At 47.0% G+C, this 20221-nt stretch overlaps 7 protein-coding genes across 7 annotated transcripts; 4 read left to right on the forward strand and 3 right to left on the reverse strand.

Moving 5' to 3' along the window:
* Positions 1 to 39: 39 nt before the first annotated feature.
* BO85DRAFT_440084 (cytochrome b5-like heme/steroid binding domain-containing protein) lies at positions 40 to 846 on the forward strand (the record flags this gene model as incomplete). The annotated part of the gene is made up of 3 exons (XM_025658752.1): positions 40 to 112; positions 203 to 643; positions 812 to 846. The coding sequence occupies 3 exons, from the start codon at positions 40 to 42 to the stop codon at positions 844 to 846; spliced, it is 549 nt and encodes a 182-aa protein (XP_025513712.1).
* A 387-nt stretch (positions 847 to 1233) lies between these two features.
* BO85DRAFT_498128 (monocarboxylate transporter 4) lies at positions 1234 to 2820 on the forward strand (the record flags this gene model as incomplete). Its single annotated transcript, XM_025664022.1, has 3 exons — positions 1234 to 1953; positions 2032 to 2349; positions 2403 to 2820. Exons 1-3 carry the CDS (start codon positions 1385 to 1387, stop codon positions 2818 to 2820), a joined length of 1305 nt encoding a protein of 434 aa, XP_025513713.1. The 5' UTR covers positions 1234 to 1384.
* Positions 2821 to 3872: 1052 nt separating this feature from the next.
* BO85DRAFT_400878 (cytochrome P450) lies at positions 3873 to 5510 on the reverse strand. The gene is made up of 2 exons (XM_025657142.1): positions 4353 to 5510; positions 3873 to 4282 (listed from the first exon to the last, which is right to left on the reverse strand). The coding sequence occupies exons 1-2, from the start codon at positions 5484 to 5486 to the stop codon at positions 3944 to 3946; spliced, it is 1473 nt and encodes a 490-aa protein (XP_025513714.1). The 5' UTR covers positions 5487 to 5510; the 3' UTR covers positions 3873 to 3943.
* Positions 5511 to 7886: 2376 nt separating this feature from the next.
* On the forward strand, positions 7887 to 8588 carry BO85DRAFT_498132 (uncharacterized protein; the record flags this gene model as incomplete). Its single annotated transcript, XM_025664023.1, has 1 exon — positions 7887 to 8588. One exon carries the CDS (start codon positions 7887 to 7889, stop codon positions 8586 to 8588), a length of 702 nt encoding a protein of 233 aa, XP_025513715.1.
* Positions 8589 to 10145: 1557 nt separating this feature from the next.
* Positions 10146 to 13398, forward strand: BO85DRAFT_440088 (uncharacterized protein; the record flags this gene model as incomplete). The annotated part of the gene is made up of 4 exons (XM_025658753.1): positions 10146 to 10333; positions 10426 to 11345; positions 11492 to 12278; positions 12414 to 13398. The coding sequence occupies 4 exons, from the start codon at positions 10146 to 10148 to the stop codon at positions 13396 to 13398; spliced, it is 2880 nt and encodes a 959-aa protein (XP_025513716.1).
* A 980-nt stretch (positions 13399 to 14378) lies between these two features.
* BO85DRAFT_460896 (UDP-glucose 6-dehydrogenase) lies at positions 14379 to 17303 on the reverse strand (the record flags this gene model as incomplete). The annotated part of the gene is made up of 5 exons (XM_025661745.1): positions 14379 to 15155; positions 15197 to 15346; positions 15415 to 15561; positions 15616 to 15923; positions 17288 to 17303. The coding sequence occupies 5 exons, from the start codon at positions 17301 to 17303 to the stop codon at positions 14379 to 14381; spliced, it is 1398 nt and encodes a 465-aa protein (XP_025513717.1).
* A 223-nt stretch (positions 17304 to 17526) lies between these two features.
* Positions 17527 to 19332, reverse strand: BO85DRAFT_375716 (putative NADPH oxidase (NoxA); the record flags this gene model as incomplete). Its single annotated transcript, XM_025656186.1, has 4 exons — positions 17527 to 18416; positions 18473 to 18882; positions 18931 to 19185; positions 19238 to 19332. 4 exons carry the CDS (start codon positions 19330 to 19332, stop codon positions 17527 to 17529), a joined length of 1650 nt encoding a protein of 549 aa, XP_025513718.1.
* Between the last annotated feature and the right edge of the window lie 889 nt (positions 19333 to 20221).

Below are 20221 nucleotides of genomic sequence, written 5' to 3' on the forward strand. Positions count from 1 at the left end.
GCGATATACGACAGGCATTTCATATCTACCAGATTTAACATGCGATCCTATTCCTCCGCCGAAGTAAAGGAGCAGGGTGCAGCAAGATCACTCATTATCATACATGGAAAAGGTAAGAGTAAACATGTGTCTTCATTCCCGCATTCCACAACAACCTTGCGAGCAAATCGAATACTAATATAATCAATATGCAAATATGCAGTCTACGATGTGAGCAGCTACTTGGATGAGCATCCCGGAGGAAAAGACCTTGTGCTGGATGTAATTGGCACCGACGCGACAGAGCACTTTGTTCAGGCGGGGCATTCCGACGAGGCACAAGATACACTCTCTAGTCTCGCTGTTGGCAGAGTCAAAGATTACCAACACAGAAATGATCAAGAGACAAAGAGTGCTCTATTCCAAATGGACAACAATGCCGCAGCAACGCCCTCTCAGGTATCGTGGCGCCTTGCAATGGCCGTACCTAGTACGGCCTTCTTGGCCTTGTGCCTGCGGCTTGTGATTCGTCATGCCAATATTGGCAGTACTTGGATTTATTTCCCACCATTTGGGACATCACTCCTTACTTTCAATGTGCCATCTACATTGTTGCTATCCTCCGTTATTGCTTTGATGGTTTCTCTTGGGGCCTTTACCTACTGTGTGTCGAGAGTAATTTATGTCGAATTTGGGTATGGGAAATATCCAGAAGTGATCCCCTCGAGTCGGAGGCTCTAGCCGGGAATGATGCATGAGACTTGACTGGCATTGGGCGACATATAGACAACTAGGCAATGGATTTAAGCATTTTTGAAACGCTTTGTTTCAGTCTTGGATCTTCGTACAGATTCTTTAAGCAAGTAAATACGGGAGGACTTGGCAGCTTGCTGGATAGGCTGGAGTAAAAAATGGATTGTATCCTTAGATAAATGATAAGCATTCAATAATTCTTGTGGTGACCGGCCATTTGCACCCGAGGATGATCTCAAGAGCTTCGACTAGTGGATTTTACGGTTTGCGGTGATCTGTCAAGTGGAGACGGTGTTGACGGGAGACGGTCTGAGCACTTGCCGATCCACTTGCCGGTCCGCCGGCCGATCCTCAGATCGGAGGCCCTGATTATCAAGCAGTGATCGGTAACCGGGCACCTGCTTTACTGGGCGGCTCTATTTTGGTCACGCATACATTCGATATTTCACTAACTATACACTTTCCGTCAGCACTGACGCTGTCTGCTCCTAAAACTAGGGACTCTAGATACTTTATAATCGCGTAATATATGTGCTCTTCTTCCTCTAGACACTCCAGTTTATCAAACTGGCGGCTGTAACAACTACACCACAGTAACTTCGGTCTTTTCCTCCTCTTCCAACCCTGTGGATCTGCCTCCTTCAATCTCAAAATGGAAAAAGGCCCGGATGACGAAGATCGTGGCCGTGGACCAACAATTCTCGGGCCCCAGCCGGTTGACTCCCCTTTGTCCGATGCATCGCCAGCCCCTCTGGCATATACCTATCCGGAAGGAGGACGCAGAGCTTGGTTAGCAGTTGCGGGTGCCTGGTGTTGCAACTTTTGTTCCTTTGGCTGGACTAGCAGCATTGGCGTTTTCCAAGCCTATTATTCAGAGCACCAGCTCTCCTCATATTCCTCCTCTGCGGTGTCTTGGATTCCTTCAGCTAATCTTTTTATGTTGATTGTCCTCGCTCCTGTGTTTGGAAAGATATTTGACAACTATGGGCCCCGTTACGCTGTGATATTAGGCGCCTGCGCTCATATTCTGGGCCTGGTGTTCCTTAGCTTGAGCACTGAATATTACCAAATGTTCCTCTCACAGAGTATTCTATCCGGAATTGGTGCCTGCTCGCTATTTTATTCTGGAATGAACGCAGTTAGTACCTACTTCAAACGAAGGAAGGCTCTCGCTATTGGTATTGTGGCTAGCGGCTCATCGCTGGGCGGCGTTATCTTACCGTATGTTCTTCTTGCTACACGTACCGGAAATTCATCACTCATTGAGAGTTTGCAATTGCTAATACTGGTATTCTTCAGAATAATGTTCGACTACCTGATAGCCGACGGACTGAGCTTCGGTTGGACAATCCGTGCTATCGCATTGACGTTTCTTATCCTCCTCTTGTTCGCTAGCATCGCCACGACCTCGAATCTCAAGCATCAGCCGACACCAGTGTCTTTGCGGTCCTTCGTGCGCCCCTTTAGGGAGGTCAAATTCGTCCTGCTGGCATTAGCTGCCTACTTTACTTTCTGGGGTGTATTCATTCCCATCAACTACATCGTCGTCTATGCAGAGCGTCTGGGAATGTCGCTGGTCTTCTCGAATTATCAGCTTATCGCACTAAATGCCGCGAGGTATATAATCAAAGCCCCCTTGGCTTGTGACCGAAAACGCTAACAGTGAACAGTGTTTTAGCCCGCGTCGGGTGTGGATTCATCGGAGACCGATACGGCTGCTTCAATACGATCATTCTTAATGTCGCAATTGTCATTGTATCAATATTTGTACTTTGGTTTATTGATGCCCCTGGAACGACTATGGCATTTAGTATTGTATTTGGATGGGGTTCTGGCTCATTCATTTCTCTACTCCCTGCCTGTATTGCGAAGATCTCAGACATCCGGGAAATTGGTGTCCGAGTGGGCATGATCTACTTCGTCTCGGCCTTTGCCTGTCTAACAGGTAACCCGATTGGTGGGGCTTTGATCCAAGGAACCAACTATCGCTGGATGCAGGTCTTTGCGGTACTTGTGATCTTCGTGGGCATTGCATTCTTTGTTGCTCTGCGAATCGCACAAAGTCATACGTTTATGAAGGTTGTGTGATCAATCAAAACTCGGTACTATTTGGGAGAATGGGATCAGAATAGCTACACAGAAAGGCAAGCATGCTGGGGGAGAAAGGGTTTATAGACAGTGTAGGCGGCCGAATGTGCCAAAGACTAGGCATATACATGTAATCTAATACATGGTGACAGATTGACAGTATTGTGCCGAGTTCACAATTAGACCCTCAAACTCCGGCTATAAAGCAACGCTGTGATCCGGAGAAATATATGTGAATCGCAGATCATCGGTACTTATAGCGCTGATTCATTGGACCTACTTACTAGCAACAATAAAAATAACTTGCCCAGGAACCTTATATTCGGAATTAGGTCGTAATATAACGCCATGGAGATAGTTATCTTCAATTAATTTCTTCTCGTTATAACTATTATTTAAGACTGATTTATTTCATTATTTTATAATATTTATAAGGATTATAGAATAGCCTTTTCTAACAAGATTGAAAAGGAATATATAAATATACCAAGATAGTTGAATCAAGTGTATTTTCAGGCCTCGGGTTTTCTCGTGGGTCTGTAAAAGCCCAAATAACCTGGTAACGGCGGCCGAGTTTCTAATATACTTATCATACCTGGAGGATCAGAAGAACTAGTCATTTCATAATCATAGTCCTGATATCCGTCGTAAACCTATATTCTGTACTACCCAGCCACTGCCTAGTTTGAATACTCCCGTGCCCTCGAGTTTCCCGTCTACCTTGCCCATAGCCATATCCGTTAGAAATTTGCCTAGATGTTCGGTTGGACAGTGCATCCAGGTAACACGAAGCAATGGAAAGAACGCGGTCTCTCGATGGCTTTGGAATGGCACCCTGTCGGACCTGGCATGCACCGTCCTAAAGTCCTAGAGGCCATATCAGATGAATCCCTGAAGGAGTTAGGAACAGATTGTCTTGACATCTCTACCTCCGCAGGCCAGATCACAGTACACCATACGCAAAAATGCCCCAAGCTGCGGATAAGCTGTACCGCACGGGTAAGCTCAGCAACTCGGGCTTAGCAAGTCTTAGTTTGTGCAGAATCGTTAATGCAGTAAATGAAGTAGATCATTGAATAAGGGCGATAGATGAATTCCGGACCAAACAGTGCCCTCCCATATTCTAATTCCTCAAGGACAACTTGCACATCAGCGCAGGCTTCTCCCACAAAGTAAATGTCTTCTGATCCGACCATTGTCTACTTTCCTCATTAAGCTCCAGATCAAAGTTCCACAACAAACGGGAAAGAATGAGTCGCACTTCAGCAAGAGCCAGGTTCCTCCCGATGCAGTTCCGCGGCCCAGTAGAAAATGGTTGGAGCACTTCTCTGTTATCAGAGAAGAATGGTGAAGATGGGTCTGTTTTTGCTTCTGGTAGCCACCGCTCGGGAAGATAATGTTCAGGTGCATAGAAGTTACTAGCTGACTTGTAAGCAGCGAGCGGATGCACGTAGACTTTGGTCTGTATGCGAGGAACTTAGTAATCTTTAATCATTTTTGATGGATTTTTGAAGGCATTCTGGTTTACTCACGCCGGATGGAATTTCATAGCCCGAGATGAGGGTCGGCTCAACAGTCATGCGAGTGAGCCCGGTCGGAACCGGAGGATACATGCGAAACGCTTCATCGATACAGGCTTGAAGGTAGGGAAGCTTCGTAGCTACGAGGCCGGCGGTAATATCGGTCTCGGACTTCATGATGGACCGAACTTCGGTGGTCACTTTTTCAAGCGCGACGGGGGTCTTTAGCAGCCAGTATGTGATGCCGCAAAGCAGTGTGGCAGTTGTTTCACTGCCAGCAATAATAAGAATATTCGCATTGGCCACGATCTCTTCGTCAGTTAGACCATCTTTTGTATCGTGATATCGCAACATTGAATCCATAAAGTCTCCGCGATCATACTTCGATGCATTATCGAGTCTCTTCTTGACAGTTATGCTAGTGTGTGCCTGTTGGCGCTTTCGTGCATTCAAGAGTGATTTTGGCATAAAGAGGGCTAGAAGCTTGAAGATTGTGGGGTATGCATCCCTTAACTTGAGAAAGGGTAAGAGCTTAATAAACTGGAAGACAATTGCAATCCAATAGTGATACTGAGAGTTGTCAAGACCGCCAAAGGGTTCTCCAAAAGCCAGATCACCGATAATGTCGAAGGTGGTCAGATTGTACCACTTGACCATATCGGCTGGGAGCTGTGACTCTGCGATACCCCTTAACCTGGTGATTAATTTGGCGACGTAACTATTGATGAGAGGCTCCTGGGCCTGTAAGCCCTTGGGGGAAAAGGCGTGTGATAGCGCTTTGCGGAATCGACTGTGGTCTGCTGCGTTGGAGCTAACTATGTCCCTCGGGTTGGCCGCGGAGCTGGTTACTTTTGGTAGTTCACGGTGGCCATGTCCGTAAATCTTGTTCCACGCTTCTGTGGTGATGAAAGAGACTTCATTGTGGGTGACGCGCACCACAGGGCCATACTTCTCATGAAAGCGATGTATGTCAGCATCTAATTGCCCTCGGACTGCTGAAATGTGTCGGAAAAGTGGTAGGATGATCCATGATTTAGGTCCAGGAATCTGTCGCAAGGGATGGAGATATAGTGTGTGTATTATGCTAAGTAGCGAGTAAAGGAGATATATGCAAGGGGCGATAGCTAGTGTAAGAGGGTCCAACATGATGCTGGTGGTGGTGGATGTTAGTGGTAGTCAACGATTGATGATCAGGTTCGAGACTGAGGTGTAAGATAGGCTCCTACGATATTTATATAAGCCCCCATTCCCCGCATCATGCCGGTGGACTCAGCCTCAAACCTACAAAGCAACTAAGCAGCTAAGCAGCTAAGCAGCTACCGACTGCAGATAAGCAGTTGACCAGTTAGTTATGGAGAGGAACGGCGACGCTGAATCAGCACACCACATTTACCCGTCAACTGCGACCAACCGGACATGGACACACGGCAGCCTCGGAAATTAGGTTGAAGGTGCCAGACGAGCTAGATAAACAGCTCAGTCGGACAGCTCACTGAGCTCATTCAGTACCAAGGTTTCTCTAACTACAGGCACGAAATTTAACTCGCCGAGTGGGATGATGAAGGAAGACATGCATCTAGGGAAAGATACCGCCAACGCTCGCGCGTCAGGCCGATAGACCAAGTTATTTATCCGAGCAGACCTGCCATACTAGCTACAGGAGATGGAGATCACAGACCACATCCCGATCAGGCGCGAACAACGATCCCGTTTCCCGTAAGCACTAGTGATGCTTCTACGCATGAAGCACCGGGGATTATTCGGGCACCCCCCATTCAACCGCAAGACGCGGAATGCCTCGCACATGGTTGGTTAGCATATAACTACAGCAAATGGCGTGTTTCCGAGTCCCGCGACGCTTGCGCGTCTCGCAAGCTTCCAGCACCCAACTATGGCTCAACTGCAGCATGGCCATCCCGTCGGCTTTGATGCTATTCCCTGGCCGCAGCTGCGTTCGCATTCAGGTCAGAGCTCGCAGAAATATAATTGTATGAAATTGACACGTTATTTGAGCTGCTGCATGAAAGTGCAATGGCCTTGGAAGGGAATTCTTGTGCGTGATGAGCGTGATGGCTTGCAAATTTGTCAGGAATTTTTTAGGTTTTCACCAAGGATGGGGTTTGACATCGGAGTTCATGGAAAATTATCCGGAGCTACTGGAGGGCATGGATTTTGAAGCTGTGCGGTTCCAAATTACGGTGGGACAGCCGTGCTAATCACCGCCCCTTGGGCTATAGGATGCAAAGACAACTCATAAGGATGCTTGTCAGATCATCATTACAGCCACTCATCGAGTTGCCAACACATTATCTGACATAACACGAATGCGGCCCTGTCCATTTTTAGCTTTCGAGGGTCTCAGTTGCGAGGGGGTCAGAAATTAGTGCGACAGGTTCAGAGAATTCTTGACACTAGATAAGCTTTATTACGTGTAAATAGACTTAGTATTAGACTGAGTTTTTCTGACCCCGTCCCAGTTTTTCTAAACTAAATCAGCTATTATATCTACCCTCTTAGTATTTTTAGAGTTTTTTTAGGGATTATTAGGATATTTAAGGTATCAGGGATTATTAAGAATTTTTATTTTTATTTTTTTAATAATATTATTAATCATGTACAAACATGGTTCAGTATCAGAAATACTATTAAATCACGTGTATAATCTCAGTCAGAGTCAGGATTTCTCTGAAATTGTTTGAGCTGTTTTTCCAGCTCCGGTCTGACACCATTATACTAATTTCTGACCCCCTTGCAGCTGTATCCCCTAGCTTTCGCCGGGTAGCCCATACCACGACATGTTTGGTATATTGTTCGCTTCCAGCATCTCTGCCATGATTGAATAAAAGGCTACTGTAACAGACTTGGCTCCCGAATAAGTCTAATACTGCCTGACTATCTGTGAAAGCTTAGGATATAGTACGACTGCCACCGGTTAGTAATTAACAGTGGGGTTTGCCATACTGCAGTACGGGCGATGAAGTATACGGAAAACTTTTCCGTTCAGCCACATGGCTACACGCGCAAAGAACGAGTATCATCCTGTCAGTTTTTCAGATTTATAATCCTCCTCTAAATTATCTCGTCTGCCTAAAGAATCATCCACATTTAGAAGTATTCTAGACAATTTCTCGAATTGTGAGTCATTACTGATGTCATTAGCGTCTGTCGGGCAAACGTGATCATCGCCCTATCGATCTCAGCTGCGCCCCGTGGCTGGGGATTTCTATATCTGAAACATCTTGCTTTTTGCCACTTCCAGTGGCTTTCCGATGTATTTATTGTCTCCTTCGCTGTTGAATCTAACTTCCATTGACCGCTTGGTTCTCATCTTTTTCCCTTCAATGGAATTTGTCTTTCAATGTTGACAAATTGCCGTCACGGATCCCCCGCTTGTCCTTAATCCTCATAAACTCCACCGCCAAGGCCAGCCAGATCTATACCCGCAGCTTCTCCACCCACCGGAAACACCAGAAACACCGGGAATATCACCCCAATACCCAGCGACGCTCAGTCAACGTTGTATATCCGACCCCTGAACCAGTAACAATGGGAGGCCTCCAATTTCCACCCGGTATCGACGCAGACGATATGATCGGGCAAGGGAAAAGCGGAATAGCAGCCCTAGACGCCAAAACCAAGCATGTCATAAAATTCCCATACAACACAGACGAGAGAGGGGCCGAATGCGCTCACGAGAAGGAGATCTATGAGCGCTTAGAGCGCTCACCCCTCCCACGACCATCATCCCTCTTAAAGTACTACGGCTCCACAGAGCACGGAATCCTCCTGGAATATGCAAAGAACGGTACATTGCGGAGATATTCATACGGGTTTGATTATGGGATCCCACCCCCTATGATTCTCCGCTTCGCGAAGCAAGCAGCGGAGGCATTGCAGTTCATTCACGACAATGGGATAGCTCATGGTGATGTTGATTGTGTGAGCTTTTATGTGGACGAGTTACTGGACCTGAAGGTCGGAGATTTTACTCGATCAACCGATGCTACGCCACAGGCTGTGAAGAAGGATATCTCGGATTTCGGCTCGGCTATTTATTATCTGGTAACCAGTCAGTATCCCTATCCAGGGATGACAGACAAGCAAATCGAGGAGCGATTTCAGGGGAAGGAGTTTCCGGATCTCACGGATGTGCAGTTGAAGGGAATAATTCATCCGTGCTGGGCGGGTCATTATGCGAGCTTTGAGGATGTTTTGGTGGATGTGAATGAGCATATTCGGCTTCTTTGAGGGTATTAAATTTCTTTGGTGCTATTTTGACGATGGCTACATTTCGTTGTACGGGGTTTATAAATGCAGAATAACGATCTCGCTGTCGTCAGGTACCCGAGAATAACCATAAAAATACAAGGGTCTGCATAAAATGCAGGTACACTTACGGAAGAGAACATAAACTAGACGCTGACATAGACGACGTCACGAGGGGCCAATCTTTGCATGACGTTTGGGCCTAGTGGCACCCTCTATTCCTAGATATCAATCTATGTCATGGACGAATGTCTCTGTTTACCGCACAGTTCGAGGCCCTATGATCTGGAAATATTGGCACCTATTATTTTATAGACCGAAGACATGCCACAGGCTCTGATAAAAGTCTGCATCAGTCAGAATGTGGATGAAAATTGTGATTATCGCTCTTTCCTGAGCATCTGAAACCCTATTAATGCAGTTCTGGGTATTCATTAAGTCACCAGCTAAGCCCTTTTGTAGAAGATATACTTATGATGCTTAGAATAGTCGCAGATCAAGGTGCTAGCCCGTGGACTAATACGTGAACGTGTGCAATATATAGTATTCTAGCCCTGCCGCACAGTAGTCTGTGAAGTTTCGCGTTATGCATATTTTACCTACGCGTACATACATGGAAGACCAAACTTGGAGAGATGATTCGGTTTATTCTTGCGAGATTACCGCGTCGTAATAGCCTTTATGTTTGATTGGCATCGGTGCATGACTAGCAGGCTCACTATCTCCGACGGCGCGTTCGGCAAGCAGCTGAACGGAGCGAAGGACAGCCCTTGACCTTAGTGCAGCATCGGGCGCAGGAATTGTTACCAATAGGGGTAAGATCAACAAACACTGAGTCGTATCAGCGCCATTATTGGTCACGACTCGGCGGAAAGAAAACGCATCACTTCGCGGCCCATTCACTTGTCGCTGTAGCTACCCCGCCTCGGAGCTTCTTCATGAAAGCTCCATGTAGGAGATGAAGTCGGACAAGGTCGATAAAAACCGCACAATCAAACAAAAGGCTGCTATGAAACAGGAGGATTTCTTTTTGAATCCCACGATGAATACGGCGACATGAAACAAAATTATGTGTATCATTGTCTTTAGTCATCAAATAGCCCGGATGACTGTAGTATTTACCCAGAAAGGCTGGCCTATACACATACCCGAAGCATCGCGGCAATGTTTGATGAGATTGGGCTCAAGATGAGTGCTTATCTTGAGTGATGAGCTGAATGGCTAACAGCCATATGGTTTTGAGCAGTATTATGCGATCGAGTGCTCTCTGGCTGGTTGCAAGTAAGGCGTGGAAAAGGCATGATTGGCCATGTTGAATGCAAGTCAGCCGCACAAAAGACCACACCAAGGATCCACGAGCAGGAACACGTCATAAATTGACAAGGGTATACGCGCTGGGATATCGTTCGTAGTGCTAGCTGAAAGAAACAAAAATTGCACCGCACCTGTACTTAATCTCGCGGTGATGGATCGTTCCTGCCCAAGTGCATCCTCATTCTTTCTCGCCTGTATCGTCCGCTTTCCAGCATATTGCCCATAATGGGTCAATCCAAGTGGCTCGCGTGTCTCAAATCACGATTCAGTGCGAAAAGCAAAAGCAAACACAAAGAGTCACTGGGGAATGACACCGGTCAAGCATCAGCATCAACTCCCCTCAAGGAGTCTAATCAGTCCTTCGACGAAACAACAAGGCTGTTTACCCACCTGCCTCTATTGCCTGGACAATGGTCTGTTTAGTATTGACTCCGGTAGGTTAATCTGAATCATCGATATCGCTCCAAACATGAGGACTGAGAGAACGAAAGCTTGTCAAATACAGTGATCAAGTAAATGCGAGTCATGATGGCCTCCTTTATATTATCGCGAAGCTTCCGTGGTATGCGCACTTAGTCGAGCTTCTGAAATCTGAAATATGGCAGTCTCCCCAGCAGTTCCGGCAGTCCAAGGCCCCTCTCAAAGAGGCAATCATAGAGCTATACAGGCTCATCATTGAATTTCAGATCTTGACTCTGCGAAAATGCCATCACAAGTTCAGAACTCTTTCCAAGACCTTCGTGGGGCTGGGCTCATCCTCGGAGGATAGACTGATCAAAATCCAAGAAGCTGAGAGCGAGGTGCAAAAGCATATGGAAATTGATTTCAGGACACAAGTTTTGGACACACTCAAAGGCATCAGATCAAATTCAGCTCAAATGGAGACCAGCTTGACATCAGAACTCAACAGGCAATTTGCGTTGAGGCAACAGTCAAAGCTAATCGCAAAGTTTAGGCTCGACAAAACCCGTCTGGATATTGATTCGTATCAAGCCTACTACGAGGCTATCAGCAATCCTTCAAGTGGAACAACCGAAGGCTTCCGTGAACACAGGGTATATCGAGAATGGCGATCTGGATCAACTCGTTCTCTGCTTGTGGTGGCCAACCCCGGTACTGGAAAGTCGGTGCTGACCAAGTCTCTTCATGAGTCACTTTCGAAATCAGGTGGACCTGCGGTTTGTTCATTCTTTTTCAAGGACCGCGGTGGTCAGCAAAATAACATGAATGTTGCTCTCTGCCACATTATGTATCAGTTGTTCCAGAATCGACCGGACTGGATAGTCCACGTGGCGGATGATATTCGTAACAAGGACCCGGGCGACATACGATCGAATTTCAGCTTTTTGCGAGAGCTTTTTCATAAGGTACTCGATAATGCTGAGCCGGATGGTATCGTTGTTCTGCTCGATGCCTTGGATGAAAGTGAGCCTGACTCAAGGGGAAAATTCTTTCAGCACTTGCACAGTTTCGATAGCCCCGCTTTGAAGCTCTTCTGCACTGCCCGTCCACTAAGGGACATCATCGACGACTTTAAACCTGTGATGAGTTCCATTTTGAATCTTATCTAGATGAGCAGTGTCAGGAGTTTCTTTCGAGTGATATCCAGTGTGTTGCCGGTCAACGTCTGAAAGCCTTCATCGAGAAACAGAAAATCGAAGATGAATCCGTTTGCTGTCAACTCCGCGAGAAGCTCACAAAACGCGTGGAAGGTGATCGAACGTATCTTTTTGTCAAATTACTTTTTGACATCCTGGATAAGAAGAAGCTGGGTATGACAAGCTCGGTAAGGGCATGGGTCAAAGAGTTCGAGAATATTCCAGAGTCAGTCTTTGACGCGTACACCGAGCTACTAGACGCAATAGATGGAGCAGATCGTGAAGCAGTCAAAGCTATGTTAGAGATTGTCTTGGCCGCACAGAGACCTTTGACCGTGGAAGAAATGGAAATTGCCTTGAAGGTTGGTATGGATGACGAGGCCTTTGAGCCTGGAGACGAGTTCAACCCAATTCTATTCAAAGCAGACATGTTGGAACGATGCCATTTCTTGCTGGTGACATATGATGACCGTATCTACTTTATTCATCAAACGGTTAAAGACTATCTTCCATCGGAACAAGAAAGTCAAGTGAAACCGAAGAAGGACAAAAGACCAGCCTGGCTACAATCGATCAGCACCGTGTCCTGTCATGAAACGATACTGAACAGTTGCATGCGTTATATCTCCGCCCCATTCAATCAGCGGTCGGAGATAATTCCTGTTGAGGATTTCTTCCACCTGCCTCGTTATGAGCAGCTTGAGCATCAACAATGGTATTGCGACACTTTTCCACTTGGGGAATGTGCGTTCTGTCAGTGGTTTGTTCATCTGCGTGAAATAAGAACCAAAGAGGAAAGAAGTCCCGAAAGCCTTACTGTAGTGCTCCAAAGGCTTCAAGGGAAGTAATTTGGTCTATCTTTTGATGTTACATTGTCCATGCTCTGTTGCTCCAGCTTTCCGTCCGAAGTAGAGGCGAGGCTTTTTCAAAGCATGGTACAGTTAGGGAGTACGAACATGACCGAAGCTCTCGGCAGCATGTGTGAAGGCCTAATAATGCGATTTATCAAGTTCAGCTCACTTGCTGATCTCACTTGCGCGATGGAAATTATCGCCGACGTGGCAGAGCAGACGCCAGAAGGAGACCCCAAGCTCGGTCAGTTGCTTATTAATTTAAGCCGGGCGCACTATTTGAAGTATCTCCACGATGAGAGTACCGGGAATGAACCCTGCAACACTGCCTTGAATATTATCGAAGGAGTGTTGCAGGTAACACCAATTGGTAGCGTTTACCGAGCTAGGGCATTGCATGCGCGCGCTGTTTGTACTCGCCAGGACGACATCGATCAGGCAATTCAAGATACCGAGGAGGCCCTGATTCACACGCCTGATCTGGGCCAGTCAGATAAACAGATGTTTTGCCAATCTTTGGCGCTCCATTTGGGCGAAAAATACTGGTGGGCGGAGACACCCAATGAAGATGACTTACTCAGGGCTGTAGAGATTGCGCAGGAGGCCACAAACGGCATGTCAAAAAAACATCCAAACTACTCCAATGCGCTTCTTGTGTTGTCTCGTTTGTTGCTGACAGCTTCACGAAGCTATCCTGACAAGCCAAACTATTTAAATCAGGCAATCGAAGTGGCAAGAGAGGCAAATAAATTTAGACTACCTACGGAATTCATGGGCAGTCGGTGTCTCATTGAGCTATCTCAATGTTTGATCTCTCGCTTTTTGCGGGATTCTGACCTTAAAGACCTCCAGGAAGCCCGTGAGCTTACGGAGGAGGGCTTACGGACAACACCGAAGCCAGGGGCCCTGTATTCCTGTTTCATGGAGGTCAGGGACATAGTGATGGAGCTTGAAGCGGATTTTCGAAGTAAGGAAGTATGGATACCTATTCTAGATGTCACGCTGTCAGAAGATATGGTATTTCTTTGAGTTTGCTTTTCGTTCCTTCGAATTCTTCAAAACTCCTACTTTTTCCACGTAAGTCTTCAATTCAGCCACTCTATAACGCGAATGCTCATGTGGATTAGCAACCTAGTTCTTCTCCCTCTTCTGATATCATTGCTCTCTTTCCATTTGTCTATAACATGGATTACCTACTAGAAGTCGCAAATCTCTCGCACATACGTAGTACATTGCCGATGATAAGTGCCAACGCATCTACGATATAAGGTTCACGAACCACTATCAACTACATCAAAAGAAAGATACGTTCCTGTCAATTTAGTTGTGCCTCTAGATCTTGTATAGCTCTGCAGAAGTCATGATGATTGTTTTGCTTCTAAGTCAATAAAATATGCAGCGACAGTTCAATTTCAGAGCTTAAAAATGGTAAACCTGGACAACGTAGTGTTAAGTCAGAAATTGGGACATTTGATATAAACTAGCTGCACCGAACACGACATATGTAACTACTAGTGGCAAGCAAATTACAATATTGAACCTAACGACCCTTAGTGAGAAGGGTTAGTTCACACAGATGGTATGCTGACGGGTGGTGAGAACTGGTTAGGCAATCCTATTTCTGTATACTCTTTATTTTATTTTATTTTTTTTTTTTTTTTGCCCCTCAATGTTAGACATCCTCAGCCTTAGTACGAGGATAAGCTGTCCATTGAATCACTGCCTCGCCTTTGATACCACAATTGATACTAAGTAGTAATCCTTAAAAAATAGAAATAATAAAAGTAGATTCATGAACATTTTGTCCACTTCCTAGACCCTTCTAGAAGGCAGGACGCTGCTGTAGCTCCAACATAAATTACACTACCTCCCATGGTGCAAAAGCATGTAATTTTCGTGGAGAAGAAGCAAAACATGAATAATGGTATTTGGGCTCACATATGAAACGCCCAATATACTGTCACTGTTCAATCCTCCTTTAGGCCGATGCAAAGGCAATTATCCCTTGACTACGGCTTCCCTACCTCCAGAGCAGTAAATTCATACTGCTTCATCTTGTATACATGAAATAACCCAGGAGGTCCCAAGAACAACCTTGGTTCTCGCATCTGAGCAACAATATCCTTCCAATCCACACTGCCTCCTACAAACTCATCCCAGTCGATATGCAACACAATCACGCTGCACCCTTCACACGCTGCCTCGGTGCTCTCTACCACATCAGTATTCACATGAGCCGCACCACACTGTAGCATCAAAGCCTTTTCAATGCGTTGCCTCGGGACGTGCGGATCAAATATATTGACGGACAATCCACGGCCAACAAAATCTCGAATCAGCCTAATCGCGGTGGTATTCCGAATATCCGTTGTGTTTTTCTTGAAAGAGAAACCAAGAATTGCTGCCTTCGTCTCTGTCCCTGATACATCAGAGGGCAAAAATGACATTATCCGTTTCGTGATGCGTGTGGATTGGGAGTCATTGATTTGAATCACCCCCCGCCAGTACTCGGCCACGTCGTCAACTCCTAGCTCACGGGCTTGATAGATCAAGCAGCAGACGTCTTTGCGTAAACAAGACCCACCGAATCCGAATCCGGCTCGCAGACACAGAGGACCAATACGTGGGTCCAGACCAGCAATACGAGAGAGCTCGGTGACGCTTGCGCCAGTGGCTTCGCAGACTGCACTCAGGGAGTTTATGCTGCTGATACGCTGTGCAATGAGTGCATTGGAAGCAATTTTGGCTAGCTCTGATGACCATGTGTCGGTCGTGACTATTCGTTCCTGGGTACCCATGGGGTATATAAACGTATTAGGGCTTTCACTGACTCAGGAACAACGCCGTCTGCTGCTGGTTCATAGCCAATCACCACCCGGTTAGGGCTCAAGAGATCTTGCATTGGGGTGCCTTGAGCTAGAAACTCGGGGCTCGATATTTTGTCGAATGAGGCCGTTGGTGGAGCGGCATCTTTCAGCTAACTGGAAACTAGTCAGCGAGATGCATAATCGCTACATAACCGCTGCTTAGGATAGCACCACCCACCTTCCTTTTGATCCACTGACAAATCCCACTAGGTGCAGTACTTTTCTGGACCATAACTGTGTGCCCTTTTGATAGTTGCGCGATTGACTTGAGGGCTGACTCTAGATTCTTCAGGTCGAGACCTCTGATCTCATCGCTATCAGGAAACTGGGCAATCAGAACCCCTTACATCGTTTCACAAAGACACAATATGAGACTTACAGAGACTTCTCCCGAAATGTCACCACAAATGAAAATAATATTGGCGTCCGATATGTGTGTGTTATAATCAGCAGAGAAGGTTATGTTCGCAAGCCTTCTCCTCCGCCTCCCTTCATGATCGTGTAACAAAACACGAAGTGCGTTCTCCTGGATTTTGCCATCCTCAAATAAGATATCTTCGAGGCCAGGCTCGAATATGGGGATGTGGTCTGAATTCCAAGCCGCAATCAGGGAGGCATCTTTGTCGACCACACTGAAGTGCACAGATGGGTTCTTAGAAGCCTGAGCTATTGCTTTCAATGCCAGTACTCATTTGTAAAAGCAGACAGATACTCTGGGTCTTTCAGGATAGAAGCTCGATAAGCTGCAGTCCGTCCAGTCAGTACTGTTTGGCTACCATCCAGCCAGCTCGAGGCTGCAATGTCGATATTGCGCATGCTCATCCGTCGAGACTCGAGAGCTTCCCACACCGTGATCGTTTCGGGGCTTCGAGCATCCAAGCCGTGTGCTGCTATCAACGTAGTGACACCACCAACTTAGGGTTCCAGTTCCAGAACGCCGAGCACTTGTTTCAAGAGGTCCTTGCTCCAATAAATATCGTCGTCCGCTAGCACGAGAATCTCGCCTGTGGCTACTTGAATGCCGCGAGCGAGTTGGTTTTGCTTATTAGATAAAGGTATCTCGAGAATTTAGATCTTATGCGATTTATCCTCTGGTATAAACTGCTTGAGAACCGCTTTTAGTTCTTCAATCAGAGCTGCTGTTGTGACAATGATAATCTCCTTAGGGTGGTTGTCCAGCATTGCCTGGAGCCGGGGTAGGAATTCTACAGGTGCACCAATCGTGGGTGTTATCACGCTGACACAATCCGGTCGCATTCGTGGATTCTCTGGTACCGGAATAAGTTTCATTCACATGTATCCAACCAGACGTAGGCCCTTCTGACAAGATGCCAGCCCCTTGCCTGGTCAGCAGCGATAGCAATGGGGTAAGGTATATTCAGCCTACAGCATGAGCCAAAATCACGGAGTTAGCTCCATTGTAAGGGGAGATCGAGATGCCGTGCTTATTCCTTAATGAGTAGAAGGAGTCTTCTTCGATCTTTTCCGTGGTCTGGAAAGATCGATCGGCCGGCTTTACTCCATTTATCCCTTCGCTCTCGCGCTGAAACAGCTGCCGGCCATTCTAGCAGGCGGGCATAATGACGCCAGGTGGTGGCGGTGAGATATAAGTCTGATTATTGCGGCCGCTTCCCCTGCAGGGAGGCCAGAACTCATTACCTGGAGTAGTATAAATTATATGTCTTATGGTTCCATCGTGGTTGTTGGTCGGCGACATGTATTTTGTGCCTCGGACACTTCCATGCTACTGTTTTGCATCTTTCTGGATACTCAAGGATGACTGCAGACCGCTCCCAACAACCCCGTCCCAGAAGGCGGTACGAATGATCACATTTATACAACAAGAAAAAGCAAGCCCAGGACAGACGCTCGCGAAAGCAATCTCCAACCCCTTCGACAGTGCTCCTACCTGATACTAGCAAACTCTGCTCACCCACTTGCCAAATTTACTCACCCAAATCATCTACACACTCTAATACACCTCATATTCGAGTCTCGGGTATTCATTATGTGGCTTCAGCATGGCTCAGGGGAGAGGAAGCCTTGTTCACCATACCCTTCAATCATATAACAGTTGCTTTATCATATGCTGCAGTAGATTAAAGATTTGGACACACATGAGACGTATACTATACAACACTGCAGATCATAAGACAGATACATCTAATTACATGCAACAATCGGAGTAATTCAAGAGAGTCGTCAGTCATCAATTCGTATCGTGAGCTTTTGCTTCGGTTTCCACCTATTTTTCTTTCTTTCCGACTCTTCAAGCACAGAGCCTTGTAGTCTAGAAGTGTTCCTTCCAGAACTTGAACCGGATGTCCCTCGTTGAGGTGGACATGGCCGCCTCTCGGATTTGTCTGGCAGCGGCATTGGGTCCACAGAAGTAGACTCCAATTTCTGTAGTCGAATTCCCATGCACGCCTGATAGATAAGTCTGGTCTTGTAGACCATCACGCATGGCAGTGAAGAGGCGTTTGAAGTCCGGACGGCCAAAGTTCGTCCTACTTCGCAGCTCCGTAAGTGGGTCGACAGCCTGACCGACGGAATTGAGGAAAATATTAGCGGCAGTGTCATCATCCAGTCGTTGGGTAAGGTAAGTGTGGATGCGTAGGAACTCGGCCTTTCCACTGTACTCTGCTTCAGCTGCCGACTGAGATTCAAGAGAGGAGAGCAAGGCTTGGAACCATTCGAAAGACGAAGTGTCCCTACACACCCAAATGAACTCGACGCGACGAAGACGGCCGGCTAGTTTAGGGTCGGATCGTAAGTGCCAAATGTTCTTGAGGATCGAGGCCCATGGTGTGACACCTATTCCCGTCCCAATGAGGACGGCCACCTCATTGTCGAAGACATCGTCGGCTGGAGCTCCGTATGGTCCGTCAACGCGCAGCCTAGGCATTTTTTGTCCGTTATGCAGGGCGACTTCATACATTCCCAGCGGGTCGAGTCCTTCCATATCTCTGGCCTGCGCTGGTCCGCATCCTAGTGCGTCACCCAATGCACGAGTAAAATCACCGACTTGGCGGACGTGGATGCTAATGTACGGATCGAATGGACAGGACGTGATTGTAAACGGATGCCATTGGTTGCTGGATACATCGGGGGATTGAATGAAGAGCCATTGACCAGCCTTGTACTTCATACTATCCTTGCGGAACTGAATCTCCATGGCATCTGTGTATCGTTGTTAGAAGAGTCGAGAAGCTTAAATCCGCAGATGTAGGACTCACCATAGGGATGGCGAACCACCTTTAGGATAACGGTGTGGCGTCTAGCTCGGATTTCGCGGTACAGCCTTTCAAGCATGTACAAGCCTCCAGCCACTAGTTCCCACCTCCAGCCTTCGTAACCTAAGCAGTGATTCCAGAATCTAGACCCAGCAAAGGGTGAGATAGCCTCTTCTGTGTCTCGCACGAAGCAGCCTGTTGCATGTGTATACAATGCTAGAAGGAACGGTACGAAAAGATGGTGCGTATACCAAAACGTCTCAAAAGATTGTTGCCGGATCCGCTGGTGGGACGTGGTGTACATCAGCATCATGCAAAGGAGCATGACATGTCCTGTAATCCCACCAGCTTCTGTGTAGTGAATCTGGACTGCTTTAACGGGGCGGATTTGATCTTTTTCGATATTGTAAAAGCTGCTTCTGTCAGAGCAATGACCTCATGGTCGAGATAGATTGGCTTACTTCACGTAATGAGCCGCCGCATGGACTATGGTGAAAAACAAAAGGGCATAGGCGACCTGACGATGAAACCATACCGTTTCATCCAGTGGTAGCCATCGCACCCTAGGTCTTATTGTTTTAACAAGATTTCGGCACATGGGCAGCAAGAGGAGGGTGGCATCGCATGTCAACACTAGCCCAGCGCCCCGCGATATCCAAACAGAATACTGGAGGGTATTGAGCATAACCAGCCTCTGGTCCGAGGCCTGAACATACCTAAGGATTCTCAGTACGTATATGGGCAGCCATTGGGAACCGTCAGACTTACCACCCCACTGCAAAAATGACAAAATGTAGCGCCCAAAAGATGGAGTAGAACCAGACCTTTGACGCAGTAACGTATGAGCCCCAAGCATGTTCCATGATGGTAACAGGGCAGTATAGGCATGTAGTGACTTTTCAACAAGGCTCTATCATTGACCTGCAATGACCCGTTTTCAAAGGAGTGAATGGATTGAGTGCGCTTTTTTCGAACTTCCTTTCGAAGGCGTTCGTACCATAAGTGAAAGGAGCGATTTTGGTGGACACTCTACTCTAGGAATCCATAAATAGAATCCTCGCTCGAGAGCTGGCGCTTCGCTCCAAGTATCCGCTGACCTCAAGCCTGCGCAGAGCGACAGCTTGTGGCGCCAGTAGATAAGGCGCTTCGAACGCTGAAAGAAGCCGTAGGCACCCTGAAGTCCAGGGGACTCACGGAGATCACAGGCTTCCCCTTGGCTTATCGAGAATAATGGCTCATGAATAGGATTTCTCAGGTGCTAGAGTCAATGGCCGGAGGTTCAGGACGCGGTAGAAGCCGACGATCACAGAAGGCTGGGACCAATCGAGGAACAAGGATCAGATTTGATTATATCATTCTTATTTTAAACGGGCCTAGGTCCTGAATGGTAATCTCTGAGTAGGGTGGTGTGGGGTTGATGTCAGTTGAGAATCCTGTGTCAAGCGTCTGGTACCCGGAGATACGGTTTTGGTTGCAGAAAGGAGGGGAAGAATTGATGAGGGACACGAGGATCAGGATTTCTGCTTCTATATTTACCCCAACCCCTGCGCTGTGCGGACTTATGGTGCCGCTAGGATAGCCTGCAGGGAGCGGATCGCCCGGTTGGATACCACTATCCCCGAACTTGCCGTTTACAGGGCTCAGGCGAAAATTAGATGGAGCAAAGACCGTCAGGCGTTAAACCATCGCCTGATGCGCCAGACTCTTGGTGAAGAGAGCTCGAGTCTGACCGTCCTCTGTTGACTGGATAGA

This window comes from Aspergillus piperis, assembly GCF_003184755.1.
Source record: "Aspergillus piperis CBS 112811 unplaced genomic scaffold BO85scaffold_14, whole genome shotgun sequence".
Taxonomy (NCBI): domain Eukaryota; kingdom Fungi; phylum Ascomycota; class Eurotiomycetes; order Eurotiales; family Aspergillaceae; genus Aspergillus; species Aspergillus piperis.

Bases quoted from the DNA above. Each gene is read 5' to 3' on its own strand.
- BO85DRAFT_400878 (XM_025657142.1), bottom strand. From the start codon at position 5,486: ATGTTGGACCCTCTTACACTAGCTATCGCCCCTTGCATATATCTCCTT. The intron at 4,283-4,352 runs GTGAGTAAACCA...CCTCGCATACAG, and splicing joins GCTATGAAATTCCATCCGGC to ACCAAAGTCTACGTGCATCC.